Consider the following 26,798-nt stretch of genomic DNA (forward strand, 5'->3'; position numbering starts at 1 on the left):
AGGTCTTTGCCTCATCCCCAAGCCCAATGTCATGGCTACACCCAATGGTTCAGACATGGCGGAAAAGTTCTGATACCGGGCAACTGAGTGGGCTTAGGGAAAGGCAAAAGGGCCAGAAAGGTTTTTTAAAGTGATACTGTTTGGCGCTTTCACAATGGGATATGATTATCTAAATTTAGGCTCCAAGAATTGCCATACAATTATTCACTTCTTTAAAAACTTTTTTTTTTTTAAAAGCAGTCAGTGCCACAATTCATGGTGCAATTCAGTTGCCTTCCACATTAGGGAAGTGGTGGGGGCACACAGCCTCTCCCTTACATTGTGCAACGATCAGTGGGTTGTTTGTTTCTTGGGGAAAGTCATTATGGCGTCCAGGGCATTTTAACTGGATTAGATGTCCTGAATGCCAGTTAGGGGGAGATTTGCTTATTTGTACCCTGGGTACCCCTGGAACTATAGCAGGATGACTGTTACCCCAATGTTTCTATATATCTGTAACCTTGTTATGAGCTAAGGGGCCCAGTCTGAAGGCCAGTTAGGGGGAGATTTGGGGTGAGTGATTATTTGTGCCCTGGGTACCCCTGGAACTATAGCAGGGTGACTGTTACCCCAATGTTTCTATATATCTGTAACCTTGTTATGAGCTAAGGGGGCCCAGTCTGAAGGCCAGTTAGGGGGAGATTTGGGGTGAGTGTTTATTTGTACCCTGGGAACCCCTGGAACTATAGCAGGGTGACTGTTACCCCAATGTTTCTATATATCTGTAACCTTGTTATGAGCTAAGGGGGCCCAGTCTGAAGGCCAGTTAGGGGAAGATTTGGGGTAAGTGCTTATTTGTACCCTGGGTACCCCTGGAACTATAGCAGGGTGACTGTTACCCCGATGTTTCCATATATATATATATGTAACCCTGTTATGAGCTAAGGGGCCCAGCCTGTTATAAGAACATTCCTATATAGATCTGTAACCTGCTGTGATCGTTTTTGGCCTCTAAAACAGTGTGCAAGTGGAAAAAAATGGGCAAGCCCTAGATTTAAGTGTTTTTTTTAGCTTGTTGAGTATTTCATTTTAGAAACTGGGACAAGACAAGTGCCCTGTCATTCTATTGGACCTCACCGTGCTTCAGAACTAATGACCGCTACCAGCACAGTCTGTACAGATTCCGCCGTAAAAACCCAATCCAGACGCTTCCCTTAACAGCTTCTGGTTTCTCTTGCCTTATTAATTGGGAACAGAATGTGCTCCTTTCCCCCTGTTGATCTTTAGACGACATGTCAGCCACACAGAATGGAGATTTATATTTAGCTGCTTGACAAACATCATTAATTATCAGGATTGAGAGCGGGCTGATTGGCAGCACAAGAGAGCATGGAGGGGAGCAGGGTTAAAGAACAGGGGGGTGAGGGAGCTGGGTATAAAGAGCAGCACTAGAGAGCAGGTTAAGGGGTAAGTGGAAGAATTCTGGATTTAGGAGGGAATGTTCATTTTTAGCACAGAGACCTGTGTTCCCACAATGAATACAGAGATGCCTGTGTTCGGCAGCACTGTATTCATCCTCTAACCTGTTTTTAGATTGTTCCCCAGAAATAAAGACTTTTTTCAATTGCTTTCCATTTTTTTATTGTTTACCGTTTTTCCAAAATCTAAGTTGAAAGTTGAAAGTTCGTGTCTCTGGTGTTTGAGTCTGGCCGCTCAGTAATTCAGGTGCAGAATCTGAACAGCAACATTGAGTTGATCCATTTCTCAGCAGCATCTCTGGAGTATTAGCAACTATTGTATCAATTCTAACAGCTGCCTGTAATGAAACCCAGAGATTCTGCTCAGCAGGGACAAAGATAAGAAATGTAACAATTTAGAACAGTGTAGAGGGTCGGCGACCCCCTTCCCAGCGCTGCTTTTGAAAAATGACACTTTACATTTCAATATTATAAAAAACGGTCACACGTAGAAAATAGGAAGTAATTGGAAAAAGTCTTTATTTCTGGTGATCTATCTGAAACTAACTGAACTGAAAAAAGTGTTTGAAGGTGAACAGCACCTTTAACCTGGGAAAATAGCTTTTTTGACTTCTTACTAAACTAATAACAATAGCCCCGGTACCCCAGACAAGCCTGCTAAACTGTGTAGCTCCCAACATTCCCAGGGTACTTTAGTTCATGCCTCAATACTGACCCAGTTACACCCACTGTCCTACAAGCCCTGCCTTAAAGGGATCCTTTCATCAGAAAACATGTTTTTTTCAAAACGCATCAGTTAATAGTGCTACTCCAGCAGAATTCTCCACTGAAATCCATTTCTCAAAAGAGCAAACAGATTTTTTTATATTCAATTTTGAAATCTGACATGGGGCTAGACATTTTGTCAATTTCCCAGCTGCCCCTGGTCATGTGACTTATGCCTGCACTTTAGGAGAGAAATGCTTTCTGGCAGGCTGCTGTTTTTCCTTCTCAATGTAACTGAATGTGTCTCAGTGAGACATGGCTTTTTACTATTGAGTGTTGTTCTTAGATCTACCAGGCAGCTGTTATCTTGTGTTAGGGAGCTGTTATCTGGTTACCTTCCCATTGTTCTTTTGTTTGGCTGCTGGGGGGGAAAAGGGAGGGGGTGATATCACTCCAAATTGCAGTACAGCAGTATAGAGTGATTGAAGTTTATCAGAGCACAAGTCACATGACTTGGGACAGCTGGGAAATTGATAATATGTCTAGCCCCATGATTTCAAAATTGAATATAAAAAAATCTGTTTGCTCTTTTGAGAAATGGATTTCAGTGAAGAATTCTGCTGAAGCAGCACTATTAACTGATTCATTTAAAAAAAACAGTATCCCTTTAAAGTGGCCATAACAGGGAGATCTGCTCGTTTGGCGATGTTGCCAAACGAGCAGATCTCTCCCACATTGAAGTGGGCGATATTGGGCCCTAGGGCCCAGCGATCGGATCAAACAGGCAGTCGGATCGTGGGACCGCATCAACGAAAAGACTGGATTTTTTAACCTGCCCAATCGGCATCTGCCACGTTTCAGCTAGATATCGACCGAGGACGCCCATCAGATGGCCCCACACACGGGCCAATAAGCTTCTGACTTGGTCTGTCAGCAGCTTTTATCGGCCCATGTATGGGGGCCCTTATTCCCAACAAGCAGACAGAGGGCCAATTTCAGCAATTTGGTTGCTAGGGCCCAAATTACCCTAGCAACCATGCATTTATCTGAATAAGTGACTGGAATATGTATAGGAGAGGGCATGAATAGAAAGATGAGTAATAAAAGTAGCAATAATTAATGTATAGCATTTGTTTTTTGGATGGGTCAGTGACCCTCATTTGAAAGCTGGAAAGAGTCGGAAGAAGAAGGCAAATAATTAAAAAAAACTATAAAAAATTAATAAGGAAGACCAATTGAAATGTTTCTTCGGATTAGCCATTCTATAACATACTAACAAGTGAACCACCCCTTTAAGGGCAACCACCATAGAAAACCTGGAATTATTACTTGGTTTGTTGGAAAAGGCTAATTTGATTACCAGAGCCAATACACTGTGACAATGACTTGGGGAGCGTCGGATCCTTCTGTAGATATGAAGCATACGGCCCAATGCTTTGGAATATCTCGTGTCTCTATGGAGCGGTGGATATTGTGCTAATTACCTCTCTTGATAAGTGACAGATTGCACGGCTCGTCCAGCCTGGATACAAGATAAGGAAACCAATGGCACAAAAATACACACACACGCACAGAGCTGCCTTTAGGGGGGATATAGTTGATTTAAATTTACATTAACATCGAACTTTGCAGCAGTCCTACTAAAAATCACATATTGTACCTAAGAGCATGCACTCTAATACTGCAACAAAGTCCAACAATAACATATTGTACCGAAGAGCATGCACTCTAATACTGCAGCCGCTACACTGTGCCTGGAGTACAACCTCCTGCAACAAAGTCCAACCTCTGCTCCGGCCATTATATATATATATATATAAAACCATTGCTTATCCACCAACCCCCATGGTTCACCCAGCAGGATCACTAAATAAGTTACTGGCAGCCAATATCACAATGATGCCATCTGCACCACCGTGCCAGTCTCACTGCTGCCAGACATTTCCCTAACAGGAACCAGGTTATCTCTAACAAACACTGCTCGGTTTTGCTGACATTTGGTGTCAACTGTAAAAATCACTTGAATTAGTTTTCTGCATTGAGTGGCAGGATGCCTGGAACACCAGCGCACACCAGGGGGAGTAGAAATGACGCCGAATAACTTGGAATTTAAACAATCACTTTATCATACTCATCCCCCACCCAACAAGCGATTGCCAAACCTTTATTCAGAATCTGTTTTTTGCTTAGACCATGATATAACAGAAGAACCATGCAGAAACTCTTGTATCGTTATATCTTACAGTAGGGGGTACATTATCCCTTATAATATATAACTGATACCCAGAGTTCCCTGTATAACTCAGCCTGCAGCCTTGTGTCTTTATATGGTCACAGAACAACCCCTCAGTGACTTCTAATATCCTTATCAATTACAGTAGGGGGTACATTATCCCTTATAATACATGAGTGATACTCAGAGTTCCCTGTATAACTCAGCCTGCAGCCTTGTGCCTTTATATGGTCACAGAACCCCTCAGTGACTTCTAATATCCTTATCATTTACAGTAGGGGGTACATTATCCCTTATAATACATGAGTGATACTCAGAGTTCCCTGTATAACTCAGCCTGCAGCCTTGTGCCTTTATATGGTCACAGAACAATCCCTCAGTGACTTCTAATATCCTTATCATTTACAGTAGGGGGTACATTATCCCTTATAATAAACAAGCGATACTCAGAGTTCCCTGTATAATTCAGCCTGCAGCCTTGTGCCTTTATATGGTCACAGAAGTCTTTTGTTAGACAAATGTAAAGGTAGTATAAAAACGCTAGAGAGGTCCTTTAGATGAGTCTATTTTAAGACACCACATTTTATAAAAATAAAGATGGTCAGCCATCAATGTCACCATCAATGGTCAGTGGATTTGTCGCATTTCCTGCAATATTAATAGCTCTTTCACACCAAATGGCTCTCCCTGACCTCTAAAACTTCCATTTATCAGAGACATAATAATTAGAAGTTTGCAGCCAGGCAGAAAAAAAATTCCATTACGTTAATAATTCAAGGGGCCGTGTGCAATATGAAATGAGAATTTTCGAGTCATTTGGGGTTATTAATTGCCTGACGTGCGGTTACAGTTCAGTGATAATTGTTTTCGGATTAAGTCAGCTTTGCCCTCGCAGTTGCTGAAATAAGTGCAGAGTTGTGGGGTAATTAGCATCCCTAAGTGGCACCACGGCTCTAGGCTGCTTATTACTCAGGATGTAGCAAAATCCTTAATGCACTGCTGCTCTGACTACAAGAACAAGTACCAAGTGCCCCTGGAAGTAGGTTGTCTGTCTTTCATGTAATAAACTCAGCCCTTTTGAACTCTCTCTGTTAGAGGTGGTTTAGAAACCCAAACAAACAGTGATACAGTGACACCTAGGGGCTCATTTATATACAGTGTGCAAATTTGCACCCGTGCAAAAACCCATGGCAACCAAATTAGGGATTTCACCACTTGAGTTGCAGCTGGCTGAAAAAAGCCAATCATTGATTGGTTGCTATGGGTTGCTGTCCATGTGCAAATGTGCCCACTGTTTATAAATGAGTCCCCTAATCTCTCATGGCCCTATGACCCCCCACACACGCAGCATATAATGGCACTGTGACTCCCAGCATAAAGTAGCATCATGTCTCTGTAGGGATGCCAACCCAAATCAGAAATGATCCGGGTGCATCTTGACCTCCGTCTGTCACTAACTTGGCCCTACGCCACGATCTGCCCAACTTTGCCTCTGTTCTGCTGATCTCCCCCTCCCCAATACTGCTCCTGCTTCGGAGGATTTAGGGTGATGTTTCTAGGCAAATGAAAGGCAAATTACACTTAGGGGTGCCAAAAGTTAGGCACCCCCAAGTGATTATATTTACTTACCTGATACCCCAGGCCGGTGCTCCTATCAGCAGAAATCTGCACCGGCCCAGGGTTATTTCAGCGAGCACCACGGAGCGATCATCTTACAGCTTTCTTCACGTGGGTGCACATGTGCAGTAGAAAGAAAAGCCGAACTATAACTAAAAGTCGGCTATTTCGTTCTACTGCTCATGTATCTGCCCTGGGAAATTTGAAAACCAAAGAAGGAGGTGGACAATTGCTCTGTGGGGCTCCCTGGAAGAATCCCGGGCCGGTGCAGATTTCTGCTGATAGGAGAACTGGCCCAGGGTGTCCAAATATAATCACTTGGGGATGTCTAACTTTTGGCACCCCCAATGTAAATTGCCTTTCCTTCTCCTTTAAAAGAAAGAAAGTGTAAGGATTCCTAGGGCCTAGGGTTGACACTTGTTGTGTTTTGACCCAGGCAGCCTGGGTTTCCAAGGGTCAAAACCTTTTAAACCAGTGATCCCCAACCAGTGGCTCCTGAGCAACATGTTACTCACCAACCCCTTGGATGTTGCTCCCAGCGGCCTCAAAGCAGATTCATATTTTTGAATTCCTGTCTTGGAGGCAAGTTTTGGTTGTATAAAAACCAGGTGTGTTGCCAAACAGAACCTCCTGTATTCGGACAGTTCACATAGTGGCTCTCAATTGGCCAATCACAGCACTTATTTGGCACTATTTTCACGCTTGTGTTGCTCTCTATCCCTTTTTACATCCGAATGTTGCTCATGGGTAAAAAAGGTTGGGGATCCCTGTTTTAAACATTTTGAATACAGGGCAGAAACCCTCTGAATTGCATCGCAACAGATGCAATAACCCCCCCGACTGAAACGTTATCATGGTACTACTCATGTGATGATGTCGGCGGTGTGTTTAATGACGTCAGTGGTGTGTGGCACTGATGACATCATCGTGTCTGCTCGTCCAAGTCTGGGTTTATAACCAGGCAAAGGTGGAAATCCTAGATGGCTCTGTTATTGCTTAGAACCATAAAATAACCCTGTTAATCCATAGCATAAATCATTGCAATTTCCATCAACCCACCAGCAGAGGGCAGCACCATGTCTCCTGGCAACTGTCACCCAAACACTGTCCCCACTCCCCAGCATTAAACAGAACCGGGACTCCCGCTAGAATATTATTACCCTAATGTCCTTCATCTGCACCGAACAGTATTGGGACTCAACCCCTCCATGGGTGCAGCGGTCAGGAAGATTTCTCCTCTACCTTTCATTTTTTAAATTGAATTTAAAATGTGTTAAATTCAGCTCTGAAAATTAAAGCCTCTCAAATGTGTATTGTATAGATCTGTACCCCCTTCTAACTGGCACTAGCTGTGTTGTCTGCAGACAGAACCCCCCTGAACCACCCACGCACCCCTCGGGCTTCGAGTCTGTGACTCAGCATGGGGACGCGATACACAGAACTGGCTTTATCTCAGATAAATCCCACATAAAAAAAATATATATATATAAATATAGTCATGTCCTTTAAATGCACAGACATCAAACAAGCACTTAGTGTCCCTTATCTTTTCCTTTTGTTAATAAAATATTCATCCATTTATCCTTTTAATGTTCATGAAATATTCATTTCCTTCCCTTCTGATTGTTTTATTGGGACTTTCATTACGTGTTTGTACATGAATCATAATGAGATATTGGGCAGAATCAGAAGACATAAAGGCTCATTTTCTTATTCCCCAGGGAGCAGGGTCGGACTGGGCCGGGGGGGCACCTGGAAAAAACTTGGAGGGCTCCAGACTTCATGGGCCCCACCAACCCAGTCCTCCCCACCCCCACCAGGACCTGCAGGCGCAAGTTTTTAATGGAGAACGATACAGTACAAGCTACAGAGGTGCTGGCGGTACATTTTGAGGGAGGGATCGAGCAGTAGGGTTGCCACCTGTCTGGTTTTGACCCAGACAGCCCAGTTTTCCAATTAAGAAGACCAGGCAGGATTCCCTAAGATTGACGAGGCGATCGACGAATTGCTGATTGCCACATCATAGCCCCGCCTACTGACCCACGCTCTTTACGTCATCAACTCATCAACTTGTAAAGAGGGGCAAGGTGCCAACCCGAGCGGGCAGGTGGCCCATTGGGAGCAGGCGGGCGGACACAGGGGAGCTTGCCACAGGGGTAAGAGGAGTGGGCCCCCCAGTCCGACCCTGAAGGGGAGCAAAAGCACGCCCATTAGTGCACATTCAGCAGCAATTCTGTCTGGGGTTCGGCTGCCCTCTGCATCTAGGGTTGCCACCTGGCTAGCCAAGGGCGGTATTACAAATTTACTGGCAGTGTAGTTGCTGGTGAGTTTGTAATAATTAATTCATCCACCCCATTCTCTAATCCTAGCTCCTCTGCTCACTGAATCCCCTGCCAATTCCATGTTTAAAGGCACAACTCTGCCCTTCAACATCATGACGCCACTCATCATGTGCCCACCTATTTACAGCACAGCCCGCCCCCCTTGCGGACCCGCCTCCTGCCCCGCAGCCATAATGGGGCACAAGGTGCAGAGTGCAGTTACGAGGCAGTCCTGTTCTTACCATAAGCAGGTAGTGGGTACAGCACCCCAATGCATTCCCTAAGCGGGGGCACCAACAATCAAAGTGACAATTCTGCCTGCAGGGCAGGTTGCAAAGTGCAAAAATATGGTGGATTTTGTGTAGGAACCTAAAAAGATTGATCTTAGCGTTGTCATCAGGGATGGGCGAATTTGACTCATTCCGTTCTGCCAAAAATTTGCCGCTGCCAAAATGCCGCCGACGCCCAATAAAGTCTGTGGGCGTCAAAAAATTTTGACGTGCGACCACATTTTTTTGCCATACAAATCTATGGCCGTCATTTTTGCAGCAAAACAAGGCGTAAAAATTCGCCCATCCCTAGTTGTCATTTTGTTCCTGTACTAGGGTTGCCAACTGTCCGATTTTGACCTGGACAGTCAGTTTTTGGAAGGGCTACCCTGGTCAAAACTACCTGCCTGATATTCCAAATTAGGAAAACCCATAATCAGCCAATTGCCAAATTTCACATTATAACCCCGTGTCATCAGCGTTCTGCCCCACAATAGTTCCTCCCTGTGAATTCACAAACACTCCTGCCCGGACATGGCGCATTGGCCCCGAAAGGTGGCAAATCCTATCCTGTCATTTACATTTTTCCCAAAACTAGCAGGTATACAGATAAGAGATGTGCGGTTCGACATGAAGTCAATCCACACCAAATCCCATCCCACCTGCTCCAAACCAGGAGAGACGTCTGTATTTCTATACCTGTATTTAAATATCTGTATTTCTATACCTGTGTTTATGTACCCGTGCCTGATCCGCCCGTTCCTGATGTCACTGAAGGGGGCAGAGCAGGGGCAAGTACATATAAGAGGGCATAGGCAGGTAGAGTTTTACCCACTCTTGTGACCCTTAAAGGATGAGTGTTTGTTGCCCAAAAGTGCCCGACCCATGGGGTTCAGGGGCCAGCTTGCACATCATTTATGCAGATACGGCACAGGAACAATATGTCGGGTTGGTGACACAAGTGTATGGAAAGGATGAAATGTAAGTGTGAATATATAATGTTTATATAACCCAGTGCAGTAATAAGAGCCGAATGTGTGATGATAACTCCCAGCAACCCCATGGGCCGGGAAGAGCTCACAACACAAGCAGCTCCCACACCGACGGAGATGTTGCCTTTATGAAATGTAATCAATATTGCGTAGCCGCAAGGGACACTTCCCAGCTGAAAAAGTCACAGCAAAAGCATTGTTTTCCCCAATAACATAGCAATATGGGTTTCTCAGGAGTACCAGCAATCAGTGATCAAAGGGGAAGTAAAGGCCAGGAGCTGCAGATTTACCTGGCGAAGCCTCCCCCAGCTTTGTTTTTTCTTGATTTATTGCCTTTTAATTTATCTGAAGGATAAGCCAGAAAGCAGTTCCATCCTAAAGTGCTGGCTCTTTCTGAAAGCACATGACCAGGCAAAATGACCTGAGATGCACCTACACACCAATATTACAACTAAATACACTTGCTGGTTCAGGAATGAAATTTTATATTGTAGAGTGAATTATTTGCAGTGTAAACAGTGTCATTTAGAAATAAAAACGAAATTATAAAAATCATAACAGAATCCCTTTTAGACTGAATGGATTGGTTGTTGCTGGTATATATTATGAAGAACACTTATATATAATGTAAAATCGTCAGCCGGGGAGACTGGCACTTATTGCACCACAAACCTAATCAAACAAATGATTTATGCTTTCAAAGTTGGCCACAGGGGTTCGCCATCTTGTAACTTTGTTATACATCTTTGCAAGACCAAGACTGTGCACATGCTCAGTGTGATCTGGGCTGCTTAGGGATCGTCATAAATTATTAAACATCACAAGTGAAATAATATCTGCCAGAAGCCGATACAGCATGACTTTGATTAATAATCAGAATATGCAGACTGCACTGGGTCCTGTGTTGTCCTGTAATCTAATGTGGATTTTATAGTTTTTGTATTGTTTAATATAAATTTTCTCCAACTCTGCAGAACCAGTGGCTGCAGTAAAATAATCCAAATAGAATCCCAGTTTATCTGTTTAAATCTGGCTCCATGGTCTTTGTCCCTGCAGCTGGAGTTGGAAACAGTAAAGGGGATATAAAGCCAAAATAAAATCCAATACAAATCTCTACATAGTGGCCGACTGCTCTACAGGGAAACAAACAAAGCTGCTGGAGTTCTGCATGGCTGGGAAGTAAGGCGGGGGCTCCCCCTGCTGTTCATAAGTATGATTGTTTCCCTTAGAGCAGTTAGGGACCGTCTGACAATTCCTATCCACAGCTGTAAATGAAGGGAGAATTTCACTGCATACAGTCAGGTTTCTTATAAAAAACGATACACATTTTTTAATTAAAGTATATTGGAGGTAGGTTTCTTTTTCATTAATGAAAGTAAAAATGGGATTTTATTTTTTTACCTTTACATGCCCTTTAAGGCTCAGTACAGGTAGACATGGGGTGCTCACTCACCGGTAGGACAGCTGCTTCTTCATGTACAGAGGCAGAAGGGTCTCCGTTGCTCCATGGACGCTGATTCCTGGATCTGTGCATCGTCTGCCCCCGGAGGTGCAAGGTATCACCTCCATTTCTTCACCCACCTCAGGGAAGCAGGACCCCCGCCTCTCTCCCAGCTTCACGTTTTCCTTGCCAGATTCCCTAATTTGCCCGCCCTCTGCCATGTTAAAGATTTCCTCTTCTGTTTTCACTGTCACCCCCAGCTGACTGTCTCCAGATCAGTCTCCCCTGTGTGCCCCAAGCAGTGCCAGGCTCAAGAAGAAAATGAATGGAAAAACATTAAAAAACCAGGAGAAATGAGGGAGAAGGGAATGGGAAAATCAGCCGAGCAGGGGGAGAGAGGGGTAGAAAAGAAGGCAGCAGTATAGAGGGGAGGGAGGTGTAATGGGAGGAGAGGCTGGCAGGCAGGTAGAGAGGGCAAGGTGTGTGAGTGGCGTCTGGCTGAGCTGAGGAGCTGACAGCTGGCGGGATGGAATGAGAGACAGTGAGCTGTGTGCCCTGTAGAGCGAGGAGGAGGAGGAGAAAGAGGCAACCGCACCAATACAATAATGTTCATCATGTCACCTTAGAGACAATAATTAACCCTGAGTGGCTGCGTGGATCAAAACTCACAGGAGATGTGACCCACATGCTGCTTCCTATACCTGCCATGTTACAGCACCCCCGGCTTTTGTATCTATGGAAGGGAGTGTGTATAGTATGGCATCTGCCATGGAAAGATTATGTCGTCTATGGGACTGCGTATATTTGTTTTAACATAATAATTGAAATAAATGTATTTTAAGAAATACTGTATATAGTCTCCTGGCAGTGTTTATGAGCCCTGACTGATAGCAGCCTTCCTTTACTAATGTATAAATGGTCTCCCCTGCAGGTGTAGTGGACAGGTCTGTGCCTTGGATTCAATTGGATGGAGGACACAATCAAGGTGAGAGGCCAAGGGGTATATATCATATTTCCTATTGTAAGATATATAATGATATTAGAAGTTACTGAGGGGTTCTGTGACCATATAAAGGCACAAGGCTGCAGTCTGAATTATACAGGGAACTCTGAGTATCACTCGTGTATTATAAGGGATAATGTACCCCCTACTGTAAATGATAAGGATATTAGAAGTCACTGAGGGGTTCTGTGACCATATAAAGGCACAAGGCTGCAGGCTGAGTTATACAGGGAACTCTGAGTATCACTCATGTATTATAAGGGATAGTGTACCCCCTACTGTAAATGATAAGGATATTAGAAGTCACTGAGGGGTTGTTCTGTGACCATATAAAGCCACAAGGCTACAGGCTGAGTTATACAGGGAACTCTGAGTATCACTCATGTATTATAAGGGATAATGTATCCCCTACTGTAAATGATAAGGATATTAGAAGTTACTGAGGGGTTCTGTGGCCATATAAAGGCACAAGGCTGCAGGCTGAGTTATACAGGGAACTCTGAGTATCACTCATGTATTATAAGGGATAATGTACCCCCCTACTCTACTGTAAATGATAAGGATACTGAGGGGTTTTGTGCCCATGTTAAGGGTCTATGAAACCATCTATCCCATAGAAATAGTCAGGTCTCCTCTCTGCTCTTCTGACTCTAAGGGCTGAAAATGTAGTTTAGTGTTTTTCAGTCTGAAAACAGAGATGGAGCTCCCTCTACCGACACGTCACTGCAGCTACAAAACAACAAATTTTGTGTGTGTGTATGGGGAGGGGGGCATATTATTGCTAGCCGGAGCTTACAATCTAAAACTGGGATAAAACCCTAAAAACAAATGTGGTTATAAATTCTGTATTATATAAATATATCTAGTGAACTTGCCCTAAAGGTTCAGTGTCCCTATAGGAGTTATATATATATATATATATATATATAAAATCTACTCGTACTAACATGTTCAAGTGTAAATGAGAGAAAAAGGATATTTCGGTGCAGGGTTATATTTTGAATTCCAGCTTGTTAAAGGGACAATAATGTTACAAAATATTGATGAGACTCCAATTATAGAACAAGCCATTGAGCTTCCTGACCTTCACAAATCTCTGATCTTGGTGCCCCTTTATTGAGATGTGAACCAGGCGCCTCCACTGCATGGCAGCCCCATTGTCTGTCTCAGCACGGATCCCCCCACCTCTTACTGAATATAGACTGATCCATACATAATAACAGCACCCTGCCTAATCAGCTCCCTCCTAATAATAAGGCTATCGCCTGGGTGCCACGTTGGGTGCAGCGAGACAATCCCTTGTAGAGGAATCTGAAAGACTTCACGGGATACAGAGGGGACTAATTACCGTTGGGTTGCTGGGCGATATGCTCAATGGTTACCGGAGATGGAATTTACTATATGGGAGGGGGTTAGCAAATAAAATATGTTGGGTCTGGGTTTAACAGCTGCAGCGACTAGTGATGGGCGTATTTGTCCCGTTTCACTTTGCCGGAAAATTAGTGAAATGCTGGAAACGGTGAAAAATTTGCGAAACGCAACTTTTGATGCCCGCATCAATTCTGGTGTTCCCGTCAATTTTGACGCAGACGTTAAGGCGTTCAAATAATGTTGACGCTTGACAGTTTTGACGCGATCGACTTTTCTGACGCATGTACAAAATTCGCTGCAAATTCGCACTTGCCGAATTTATTTACCCATCACTAGCAGCAAATGATAGATAATGTCTGATTTATAACCATAGAGGAAGCCGACACTGGAGTGGGGCGGTCAGGAAGCAGGGTCAGAATGGGGCCCTTGAGTGACCCCTACGTAGGGTCGGAATGGGCTAGTGGCTCATGGGAAAAAACCCGGTGGGCCACACTGACCCAGACCAGCTCCTGCCTAGGCTACGACCATACCTCCCAACATTTCAAAAACAGAAAGAGGGACCACGCCCATTTTATGGCCACACCTCTAATTTCCATGTCCATTTTACAAAACTTGGCAGGTTATGGAATGTTTCAACACATTTCTGGGGGGTTTAAGGGTCAGGTTTTATGTGTTATTATTACAGTTTTGCTAATGAAGGAATTGCCCTTTAAAGCTGCAAGTCACAGTTTCCCCAAGAGACCTGATTATCTTAAATAATTACAATTGTATCTTTGCTTATCTTAAATTGTTACAAAAGTATCAAAGTGCCACGTATTCTGGGCTCTCTGCCAAAAGGCAATCACGTTTTAGAAACTTTGTGTCTTTTTCTGGTTGTTCGGTGCAGGCGATAAAAGAGAAAGAGGTATATTTATCAAAAAGTGAAGTTAGACATCGCCTAGAGTGAAATCCCACCACTTTCTATTAATTTCTATGGGATTTTGAAAGGCATATTTATCAAAGGATGAACTTTCTCTTTAACCCATTGATAAATACTCTTTTAAAAATCCCATAGAAATTAATGGAGAGTGGCGGAATTTCAGTCTAGAGGACTGTGGTGACTTTACTTTTTGATAAATATACCCCAGTCGGGAAATTTCAGTAACAATCCGGGACTGAGGGCTGAGTTGTCAAAATTGGGACTGTCCCGTGAAAATGGGACAGTTGGGAGGTATACCTGAGACTCGTTCTGCCACCAGATGCGGCTGCAGCAAGAGAACATATAGACGGGTGTGTTGGACAAGGTTGTAATTGGGGCAGGGGCCCAGAGGGGGGCTGTGGCTGTGGTGGAAGACCCGGTGGGAAGTAGGGGCCCCTGTGGACCTCAGACCCTCCAGTGCAACACTGCCCCCACATTTGAGGCCACAACTCCTCACATCACATACATCACATAAATGCTCTATTCCCAGGAGGACCCCAAAAAATTTTGCTATTGGGCCCAGTAGTAGTAGGGAGGTGAGCTAGTTCTGAGCCAGTTTATGGGTAGGAAAGTGGATTCCCTGACTTGAGTTGGGGCCCCTAAGAAATAGCGTTAGAGCAGACACACCGTATACCCAAAGGCATCAAGGGCTGGAATTAGGGGCAGGCGGAGGGGTACGTTGCAGGGGAACAATGGGAGGGTAATGGAGTGAGCAGTGAGAGTGGCAGCTGGTGCCATTGGTTGTGCTTCAACTCTATAGAAGCTAGGGAAAGTAAAGCAATGCTTTTCAGTTATTAATACAGTTAGCTAAATACAACTGGGAAATAGAGAATGAAAGTAAAGGGAATGAAGGTCAAGCACTAATGGATATTGACACAAGCCCGGTAGCATATAGCAGCCATTAGCATGATAATGAGCAAACATCTGTTGCTATAGGTTACTGGACTGGTGTGAGTACTGTGCCTGTTACGCCGAGCATCATTTCACTCTATGAATGTTGTAAATAAATGCAAATATTCCCAGTTTATCTGCAATTGCAGTTTATGTACAGTCAGTTGCAGTCTGTCCCAGTTAATGTACAATTGCAGTTTATGTACAGTTTATGTACAGTCAGTTTCAGTCTGTCGCAGTTAATGTGCAGTTTATGTACAGCTGTAGTTTGTGTACAGTTGAAGCCTGTTGCAGCTTATGTACAGTTGCAGTTTATGTACAGTTGCAGACGCAGTTTGTGTACAGTTGCAGCCTGTTGCAATTTATGTTTAGTTGCATTTTATGTACAGTTGCAGTTTATGTACAGTTGCAGCCTCTTGAAGTTTATGTACAGTTGCAGTTTGTGTACAGTTGCAGCCTGTTGCAATTTATGTTTAGTTGCATTTTATGTACAGTTGCAGCCTGTTGCAGTTAACGTACAATTGCAGTTTATGTACAGTTGCAGTTAATGTACAGGCGCAGCCTGTTGCAGATGATGTACAGTTGCAGCCTGTTGCAGTTAACTTACATTTGCAGTTTAGTTACAGTTGCAGTTAATGTACAGTTGCAGTTTATGTACAGTTGCAGCCTCTTGAAGTTTATGTACAGTTGCAATTAGCATACAATTGCAGTTTATGTACAGTTGCAGTTTGTGTACAGTTGCAGCCTGTTGCAATTTATGTTTAGTTGCATTTTATGTACAGTTGCAGCCTGTTGTAGTTAACGTACAATTACAGTTTATGTACAGTTGCAGTTAATGAACAGGCGCAGCCTGTTGAAGATGAAGAACAGTTACAGCCTGTTGCAGTTAACTTACATTAGCAGTATATTTACAGTTGCAGTTAATGTACAGTTGCAGTTAATGTACAGACACAGCCTGTTGCAGATGATGTACAGTTGCAGCCTGTTGCAGTTAACTTACATTAGCAGTTTAGTTACAGTTGCAGTTAATGTACAGACACAGCCTGTTGCAGATGATGTACAGTTGCAGCCTGTTGCAGTTAACTTACATTAGCAGTTTAGTTACAGTTGCAGTTAATGTACAGTTGCAGCCTGTTGCAGTTAACTTACATTAGCAGTTTAGTTACAGTTGCAGTTAATGTACAGTTGCAGCCTGTTGCAGTTAACTTACATTAGCAGTTTAGTTACAGTTGCAGTTAATGTACAGTTGCAGCCTGTTGCAGTTAACTTACATTTGCAGTTTAGGCACAGTTGCAGTTAACTTACATTTGCAGTTTAGGCACAGTTGCAGCATGTAGCAGGGTATATACAAGTACAGCCTATTAAGATGCAGAGTCTGTATCTGGGTCATGTAGTTCTGACTAATGTTCCTGTAATGATGGTTCTGGCCCAGGAATGGAGTCTTGCTGAGCAGACGCAGGGATTTGCAGACCACTGAAGCGATGCCTGATCTCATTAGGGGAATGTGGTCTGATTGGGCTCAATTAGAATCCCTGCTCAGTGACTTTTGGGAACATCTGCGGCTGCCTCATTAACCCTTTGTGGAACAGGAGACAATACTAACTCTACTCAACCACCGAGACCCTTGCACTTAAAGGGGTGGTTCACCTAAAAGTTCATTTAAAGGTGAACAAACCCATGGGGGCATGTGGCAGTAGCAAGTTTTGGCCCAGGACCCATGGGGCTGTAGTTACCCCCCTGACTGAACCATAATCCTCTCTTTTATATAACACCGATTCCACCTTAATTCCCTTCCACACCTCTACTATCCACATTCCCTTTCTTCCCATTTCCACCTTAATTCCCTCTGCCCGGGTCCCCCAAAACTTTCCCTGGGCAAACCCTGCCCCTTTAGCAGAACTTAAATCAATTTATCTTGGTGTCTCCGCCCCTCTCATTCCAATGTGTTTTATTATGTATAAAGGGACGACCAATCAGAATCTCACAATATTCCTCTTACCCAGCATGCCCGGCGCTGTCTGAATGACTTCTCTCCTTGGCATCTTGATGTCCCTTAAGTTTGCAGGAATCAGAACAGAAATGTGGACTGAATCTTTTCCTCCCCATTAATGGAAACGACAAGTATCTCTGATTAATATCAGAACTAATGAGTAAGTTGTAATAGAAAGAAAAGCAGAGAGGATTTATATATGTAATTGCTATTGGTCTGTCTCTTACCAGACTCACAACTGCTGCTTCTGAATGAAATGGGACAGACAGATTTTAATAGCAATTACATTTACACATACATTTATAAGCACTGAAAATATATATGTATTAAATAGTTGCTTAAACTTACATTTTCTTTCATTAGGCAAACATGGATTTTGGGGGTTACAGACCCTTTTTGAGACCTAGTACATTCCTACATTTTATTGTACTACTACTACTATAGGCACCATCTACTATACCTGCTATCCCACAGTCACACTCCCTTCCCAGAGACTATTATCCACTGTTACTATAGGCACCATCTCTCCCTACTATACCTGCTATCCCACAGTCACACTCCCTTCCCAGAGACTATTATCCACTGTTACTATAGACACCATCTCTCCCTACTATACCTGCTATCCCACAGTCACACTCCCTTCCCAGAGACTATTATCCCACTGTTACTATAGGCACCATCTCTCCCTACTATACCTGCTATCCCACAGTCACACTCCCTTCCCAGAGACTATTATCCCACTGTTACTATAGGCACCATCTCTCCCTACTATACCTGCTATCCCACAGTCACACTCCCTTCCCAGAGACTATTATCCCACTGTTACTATAGGCACCATCTCTCCCTACTATACCTGCTATCCCACAGTCACACTCCCTTCCCAGAGACTATTATCCACTGTTACTATAGGCACCATCTCCCCCTACTATACCTGCTATCCCACAGTCACACTCCCTTCCCAGAGACTATTATCCACTGTTACTATAGACACCATCTCTCCCTACTATACCTGCTATCCCACAGTCACACTCCCTTCCCAGAGAATATTACCCACTGTTACTATAGACACCATCTCTCCCTACTATACCTGCTATCCCACAGTCACACTCCCTTCCCAGAGACTATTATCCCACTGTTACTATAGACACCATCTCTCCCTACTATACCTGCTATCCCACAGTCACACTCCCTTCCCAGAGACTATTGTCCACTGTTACTATAGGCACCATCTCTCCCTACTATACCTGCTATCCCACAGTCACACTCCCTTCCCAGAGACTATTATCCCACTGTTACTATAGGCACCATCTCTCCCTACTATACCTGCTATCCCACAGTCACACTCCCTTCCCAGAGACTATTATCCCACTGTTACTATAGGCACCATCTCTCCCTACTATACCTGCTATCCCACAGTCACACTCCCTTCCCAGAGACTATTATCCACTGTTACTAAAGACACCATCTCTCCCTACTATACCTGCTATCCCACAGTCACACTCCCTTCCCAGAGACTATTATCCACTGTTACTATAGACACCATCTCTCCCTACTATACCTGCTATCCCACAGTCACACTCCCTTCCCAGAGACTATTATCTCACTGTTACTATAGGCACCATCTCTCCCTACTATACCTGCTATGCCACAGTCACACTCCCTTCCCAGAGACTATTATCCCACTGTTACTATAGGCACCATCTCTCCCTACTATACCTGCTATCCCTCAGTCACACTCCCTTCCCAGAGACTATTATCCCTCTGTTACTATAGGCAACATCTCTCCCTACTATACCTGCTATCCCACAGTCACACTCCCTTCCCAGAGACTATTATCCCACTGTTACTATAGACACCATCTCTCCCTACTATACCTGCTATCCCACAGTCACACTCCCTTCCCAGAGAATATTACCCACTGTTACTATAGACACCATCTCTCCCTACTATACCTGCTATCCCACAGTCACACTCCCTTCCCAGAGACTATTATCCCACTGTTACTATAGGCACCATCTCTCCCTACTATACCTGCTATCCCTCAGTCACACTCCCTTCCCAGAGACTATTATCCCTCTGTTACTATAGGCAACATCTCTCCCTACTATACCTGCTATCCCACAGTCACACTCCCTTCCCAGAGACTATTATCCCACTGTTACTATAGACACCATCTCTCCCTACTATACCTGCTATCCCACAGTCACACTCCCTTCCCAGAGAATATTACCCACTGTTACTATAGACACCATCTCTCCCTACTATACCTGCTATCCCACAGTCACACTCCCTTCCCAGAGACTATTATCCCACTGTTACTATAGACACCATCTCTCCCTACTATACCTGCTATCCCACAGTCACACTCCCTTCCCAGAGACTATTATCCACTGTTACTATAGGCACCATCTCTCCCTACTATACCTGCTATCCCAGTCACACTCCCTTCCCAGAGACTATTATCCACTGTTACTATAGGCACCATCTCTCCCTACTATACCTGCTATTCCACAGTCACACTCCCTTCCCAGAGAAAATTATCCACTGTTACTATAGACACCATCTCTCCCTACTATACCTGCTATCCCACAGTCACACTCCCTTCCCAGAGACTATTATCCACTGTTACTATAGGCACGATCTCTCCCTACTATACCTGCTATCCCACAGTCACACTCCCTTCCCAGAGACTATTATCCCACTGTTACTATAGACACCATCTCTCCCTACTATACCTGCTATCCCACAGTCACACTCCCTTCCCAGAGATTATTATCCCACTTTTACTATAGACACCATCTCTCCCTACTATACCTGCTATCCCACAGTCACACTCCCTTCCCAGAGACTATTATCCACTGTTACTATAGGCATCATCTCTCCCTACTATACCTGCTATCCCAGTCACACTCCCTTCCCAGAGACTATTATCCACTGTTACTATAGGCACCATCTCTCCCTACTATACCTGCTATCCCACAGTCACACTCCCTTCCCAGAGACTATTATCCACTGTTACTATAGACACCATCTCTCCCTACTATACCTGCTATCCCACAGTCACACTCCCTTCCCAGAGACTATTATCCACTGTTACTATAGGCACCATCTCTCCCTACTATACCTGCTATCCCACAGTCACACTCCCTTCCCAGAGACTATTATCCACTGTTACTATAGACACCATCTCTCCCTACTATACCTGCTATCCCACAGTCACACTCCCTTCCCAGAGACTATTATCCACTGTTACTATAGGCACCATCTCTCCCTACTATACCTGCTATCCCACAGTCACACTTCCTTCCCAGAGACTATTATCCACTGTTACTATAGGCACCATCTGTCCCTACTATACCTGCTATCCCACAGTCTCACTCCCTTCCCAGAGACTACTATCCACTGTTACTATAGGCACCATCTCTCCCTACTATACCTGCTATCTCACAGTCACACTCCCTTCCCAGAGACTATTATCCCACTGTTACTATAGGCACCATCTCTCCCTACTATACCTGCTATCCCACAGTCACACTCCCTTCCCAGAGACTATTATCCCACTGTTACTATAGGCACCATCTCTCCCTACTATACCTGCTATCCCACAGTCACACTCCCTTCCCAGAGACTATTATCCCACTGTTACTATAGGCACCATCTCTCCCTACTATACCTGCTATCCCACAGTCACACTCCCTTCCCAGAGACTATTATCCACTGTTACTATAGGCACCATCTCTCCCTACTATACCTGCTATCCCACAGTCACACTCCCTTCCCAGAGACTATTATCCCACTGTTACTATAGGCACCATCTCTCCCTACTATACCTGCTATCCCACAGTCACACTCCCTTCCCAGAGACTATTATCCACTGTTACTATAGGCACCATCTCTCCCTACTATACCTGCTATCCCACAGTCACACTCCCTTCCCAGAGACTATTATCCACTGTTACTATAGGCACCATCTCTCCCTACTATACCTGTTATCCCACAGTCACACTCCCTTCCCAGAGACTATTATCCACTGTTACTATAGGCACCATCTCTCCCTACTATACCTGCTCTCCCACAGTCACACTCCCTTCCCAGAGACTATTATCCACTGTTACTATAGGCACCATCTTTCCCTACTATACCTGCTATCCCACAGTCACACTCCCTTCCCAGAGACTATTATCCACTGTTACTATAGGCACCATCTCTCCCTACTATACCTGTTATCCCACAGTCACACTCCCTTCCCAGAGACTATTATCCACTGTTACTATAGGCACCATCTCTCCCTACTATACCTGCTCTCCCACAGTCACACTCCCTTCCCAGAGACTATTATCCACTGTTACTATAGGCACCATCTCTCCCTACTATACCTGCTATCCCACAGTCACACTCCCTTCCCAGAGACTATTATCCACTGTTACTATAGGCACCATCTCTCCCTACTATACCTGCTATCCCACAGTCACACTCCCTTCCCAGAGACTATTATCCCACTGTTACTATAGGCACCATCTCTCCCTACTATACCTGCTATCCCACAGTCACACTCCCTTCCCAGAGACTATTATCCACTGTTACTATAGGCACCATCTCTCCCTACTATACCTGCTATCCCACAGTCACACTCCCTTCCCAGAGACTATTATCCACTGTTACTATAGGCACCATCTCTCCCTACTATACCTGTTATCCCACAGTCACACTCCCTTCCCAGAGACTATTATCCACTGTTACTATAGGCACCATCTCTCCCTACTATACCTGCTCTCCCACAGTCACACTCCCTTCCCAGAGACTATTATCCACTGTTACTATAGGCACCATCTTTCCCTACTATACCTGCTATCCCACAGTCACACTCCCTTCCCAGAGACTATTATCCCACTGCTACTACAGAGACCATGTACATACTATACTGCTAATATAAGGGTGAATAGGATAAGTAAAGCCCTGCTCTGACCCAGTACTCGCCGGACCTGGCCACACCCTGACACCAGTGAGACACACGTGAGACTTCGCTGATAATGCAATTTTTTTTTCTCTTTTAATTTTGCTTGACTGAAGCAGGCACAAAGAGGAGAGGAGAGTAAGGAGCAGATAAATCTGTGAGATAAAGCTTGCACTAACTATCGTCGTCTTCTCCAGAAATCCGGGAGTGTTCTGTACAAGGAACCAATGAACGTTGGGGAGGGGGCGCAGAGGTCGTGTGAGGGTCCCAGGCTGATGGGCAATAGGGCTGGCAGAAGAAGTCCTTGGTTGGCGGAAGAATAAAAAACCCAGTAGAGCCATCGAGGCATCATAGTTCTGTCTGGCAGTGAAAGGGTTGGCCAAGAGGAATGCTAATTATAAGCAGATTAGGCAGAAGCGGTTGAAGCCTCTATGCTCAATGCGCTGACAGTTTGGGAACAAGATGGGCACTTGTGCCAGCTCCGTGCTGAGACGCTGCTATTTGAGTCTTTTCTCTCGGAGGCTGGGGACGCGATTCCTCCTCGGTGTCATGTTGTGGCTTTGCAGAGACAGATGGACTGAGGTCTGTGCTGGGGGGGGGGCAGTTTCTCATAAGTTCACAGTCAATCACCCTGCGGTTCTTCACTCTTCCCTATTGTCAGCTCTGGATTCCTCTCCCTCGGACCGACCCTACAAAAAATCTGCGCTTCTGTCCCTGTAATTAAAAAAAAGAAAGTCTTGGGACTTACATTTGCTCCATTAGCAACTCCCTCCAAGTAAATTAATCCACTTCACCACCAATAATAATAATAAATAGGTATACATCTCTGTTTTTGGGCTGCTCTCTTTCCCTTGGTCAGGGAGAGGTACACGATATACTCCCTCTAATGCTTCTTGCACTCTGACCTGGGCTTACTGCCATAAGGTGCATATCTTGTGTATTGAGTTCCCCAGACAACGGGAAAGAGAGCAGCCCAGGAGCAGATAATGCCAGCTTTGTGCCTGGGTAATATAATTGGTTCATTTACTCTGGATGAGGGTAAAATAGAAGCAGGGTCTATAAATAGGGTGCTGCGTCTGTTGACTTTTATCTTGACCTGCACATCACTCCAACCAGAATATTTAATGTGTTAATCTTCAGTTGTTAAATAAAAAAATATGATTTCTAAAGAATATCTTGCACCCATTCTATGTGCTATGCTATGGGGATCAATCAGAAACCAAGAAAGGATAAGTAAACCTTTAAAATAAATGAATATAAAATTGACGTGTTCTATTCTAAGATCTTTTGCAATTTACATTCATTATTTATTTTCTTTTTATTCCAAGATATTAAAGGATACATGTACTGTTAATATGAATGAATTTTGTTACAACAGCGCCACCTGCTGGTCATTTTCCCACCAGTCTGACCACCAAGTAGTCAAGGAAGTTGTCAGGAGAAAGAAAGAGGCTGCTCTGATGTTCTTCTGCTTAGGAAAATAATTGAAAACCTTTCTCAAATCTTTCCTAAGCAGAAGAACATCAGAGCAGCCTCTTTCTTTCTCCTGACAACTTCCTTGACTACTTGGTGGTCAGACTGGTGGGAAAATGACCAGCAGGTGGCGCTGTTGTAACACAATTCATTCATATTAACAGTACTTGTATCCCTTAATATCTTGGAATTAAAGAAAAATAAATAATGAATGTAAATTACAAAAGTGATTATTGACACTATGGGACAATAAGCAAATCCGGACAAATTTAAACTACTTTAAATGCTTGGTATACATTGGAATTCTAACAGACTCTCTTTTTGGACATTTCATTTATTTTATGGATACATTGGGGTTTTGTTTCATTGCACTTTTAGATATTTTGTATTTTTGAGCATTAACAATTAAGGATGCACCGAATTCACTTCGTGAAAGATTCGGCCGAATACCGAACCAAGTCCGAACCCAAATTTGCATATGCAAATCAGTGAGGGGGAGGGAAAAAATTTGACTTCATTGTTTTGTGATGAAAAATCACATGATTTTAAGGATTCGGTTTGGCCAGGCACAAGGATTTGGCCAAATCCTGCTGAAAATGTCCGAATCCTGGCCAAATACCGATTCGGTGCATCCCTATTGACAATTGGACCAATTGCAATAAGTTTGGTCATTGGACTGTGAACAGTTAAAATTAATTATGCTAATAATGTTAATTGTTTCAATATTGGGTGGTGTTTATTAGCCTATGCACATGCCCATTTGTATGCTTGACAAAGGGGTTTACCCTCAAAACGTTGCACCTTCGCAAATAAACTCAGCGAGGGCTTGTCCCTGCTTGAATTTGACCTGAGTTCCAGTGAAATCATTTGTACTTGAAATTGGAGGTTACCAAAGCCTTAATATTTTATTATTGATCAGTCAGACCCCACAGGATCTACAACATCTGCTATGGGGATTGATCAGACCCTGCAGGATCTACGTGCTATGCTATGGGGATCAGTTAGAACCCATAGGCTCTACGTGCTATGCTATAGGGGTTCAGCCAGCTTGTAGGATCCATATAATATACGACTATACTGTATGACTGGCTTCTTACTCACCCCTCTTCTTGTCTCGTTAATCTTCCATCTGTCTGGTTGTCCCCCAGGTACTTGCCCCTCTCATGGGAGGTGTACTCTGGGTGTTGGCTGAGAGATGCTGCATCTGGAACCCAATCAGTCTTCTGCAACCCTAGAACAGAATTGGGCCCTTCGTCCATCGCCCCGGGCCCCTCATCATAGGACAGGAGATTTCGGGAGCGGACTGAAAAACAAACAGAAAAGACCATCAAGTGGCACCAACGGGTCCAATGTCTATAAACAAGAAGCAGCCACTTCCCCAAACTCCAGCAAACCTCCCGGAGACAATACATGCAGGGGACAGTCAGCAGAGAAGTAAAAGACTTACTTAGGCTGTGGGTATATAGGTCGGGTGTCAGCAGAGGAGCTGATTTCACCGTCTGGGACCCTGAAGAAAATTCTGGAAAGGAAGGGATCAAGGACCCAAAAGCAAGAACAAAACACAGCACCATCACCTGTAGGGAAGAGACATTCCATAGAATGTTACACGTGGGAAACAATTGGTCTCCATCTGTATGTTACACCCACAGAATTGGTCTCCATCTATATGGTGCCCACCCAGGATTGGTCTGAGTCTATATCACACTCATAGAAGATTGGTCTTCATCTGCCTCATATCCATACAGATTTTGTCTTCATCTCACACATATCTGGTCTACATTTGTCTCACCCACGCACAGGATTGGTCAGCCTCTATCTCCATGTAGGACTGGTCTCCATCTATCTCCCACCGACACAGAATTGGCCTCCATCAGTTTCTCATCAACACAAGAATGATCTCCAGTTGTCTCACACCCACAAACTATTAGTCTCCATCTGTCTCATGTTCAGACAAGACTGGTTTCCATGATCCATCAAACTCCACACAGAGGATTGTGTCTCTGTTCCTCAAAAGGTCTCAGGCTTTGGCCCACAACATTGGTCTCTGTCTCAACATCACCATATGCTATCTCAGGATTGTCCTCCATCTGTGAATTAGTGAATGGATCGCATGGGGGGGCCCACCACATCTACAGCCCAATAAAGTTCTCATCTGAGAGAGAATTTTGCAATTTTCTTGGTTCAGACCTGATGAGATAGTGTGTTAGGCTGTCCTTTTGGTGCCATGCATTGACCAATAATCTGCCGGCTGGATCAGGAGAAGCCAAGTCATCAGCTATTGTCCGCCTCTCTATGACCAATTGGAAGCCAGTGATCTTCTATGTATGGCCATCTTTCTGTGTCTACTGTCACTCAAACAGTCTCATCTATGTGACATACAGGTCTCCTATGGTTTTCATGCTCACAGAAGATTCTCACCTGGTCTCACTGCAGATAATCCCACTGGTCTCCTCAATCTCACGCACACAATGTCTCATAGCCACACAGCAGAGGGCATCCCACCATCACCAGTATATCTCCTCTCCCACTCACATCCTCATATCCGAGTCTGTGTCACACAAACACTCAATCAAGGGTCTTGGTGGCCATAGGATTTACCATTAGGCAGGTGCTTGTCTGGGTGGCAGCCAGTTTACATGGTCTGGGCACCTTCCCTGTCACCAGCGCCTGTAACTTCTGTAACTGCTGCAGCAGGGACCTGCGGGTGGCATGAAATTGGAATGAGTTAAAGGGGCATATTCTCTAATAACAAATGGCAAATATAATGCATAGCTGTGCCCCCATGGTCTTCTGAGCCTCATATACTCAACCTGTAACCTGGCACTAATGATAGATAGATAGATAGATAGATAGATAGATAGATAGATAGATAGATAGATAGATAGATAGATAGAGACAGAGAGAGACAGAGACAGAGAGTGAGACATAGATAAATAGAAAATATCCTTTATTGACAGCAGATGGTGCTAGATTACCACTATTCTATTAATCCCACTTATTTTCCCAACATATACAGGTAGAAGATCAGTTATCCCTAAAACCCATTATCCAGAAAGCTCTGAATAATCTCCCATAAACAAAATAATTAAACATTTTTAAAAATGAATTCCTTTTTCTCTGTAA

The 26,798-nt window shown here is 44.1% G+C and overlaps 1 protein-coding gene and 1 long non-coding RNA gene across 6 annotated transcripts in view; one reads left to right on the forward strand and one right to left on the reverse strand.

The window, feature by feature from the left end:
• The window catches only part of LOC121402924, a 53,273-nt gene that overhangs the window by 7,625 nt on the left and 18,850 nt on the right, over nucleotides 1–26,798 (forward strand). For 2 of the 4 annotated variants that reach the window (XR_005966863.1, XR_005966865.1), the window contains exons 2-3: nucleotides 11,967–12,020; nucleotides 24,824–25,866. This is a non-coding gene — a long non-coding RNA (uncharacterized LOC121402924). Of the gene's footprint in view, nucleotides 1–11,052; nucleotides 11,151–11,966; nucleotides 12,021–24,823; nucleotides 25,867–26,798 lie in introns of those variants that run through there. The other 2 variants (XR_005966862.1, XR_005966864.1) reach the window with 2 other exon arrangements.
• Nucleotides 22,274–26,798, reverse strand: part of creb3l1.L (cAMP responsive element binding protein 3-like 1 L homeolog) — a 31,342-nt gene continuing 26,817 nt past the window's right edge. Inside the window, exons 9-12 of one of the 2 annotated variants that reach the window (XM_018257344.2) lie at nucleotides 26,274–26,373; nucleotides 25,123–25,249; nucleotides 24,777–24,978; nucleotides 22,274–22,916 (exon numbers count right to left, since the gene is read on the reverse strand). In XM_018257344.2, coding sequence (XP_018112833.1) covers nucleotides 22,892–22,916; nucleotides 24,777–24,978; nucleotides 25,123–25,249; nucleotides 26,274–26,373 — 454 coding nt within the window. In that variant the 3' untranslated portion in view covers nucleotides 22,274–22,891. Of the gene's footprint in view, nucleotides 22,917–24,776; nucleotides 25,250–26,273; nucleotides 26,374–26,798 lie in introns of both variants that reach the window. The other variant, XM_041589804.1, reaches the window with a different exon arrangement.

This window comes from Xenopus laevis, chromosome 4L, assembly GCF_017654675.1.
Source record: "Xenopus laevis strain J_2021 chromosome 4L, Xenopus_laevis_v10.1, whole genome shotgun sequence".
In the NCBI taxonomy this organism is placed as follows: Eukaryota; Metazoa; Chordata; class Amphibia; order Anura; family Pipidae; genus Xenopus; species Xenopus laevis.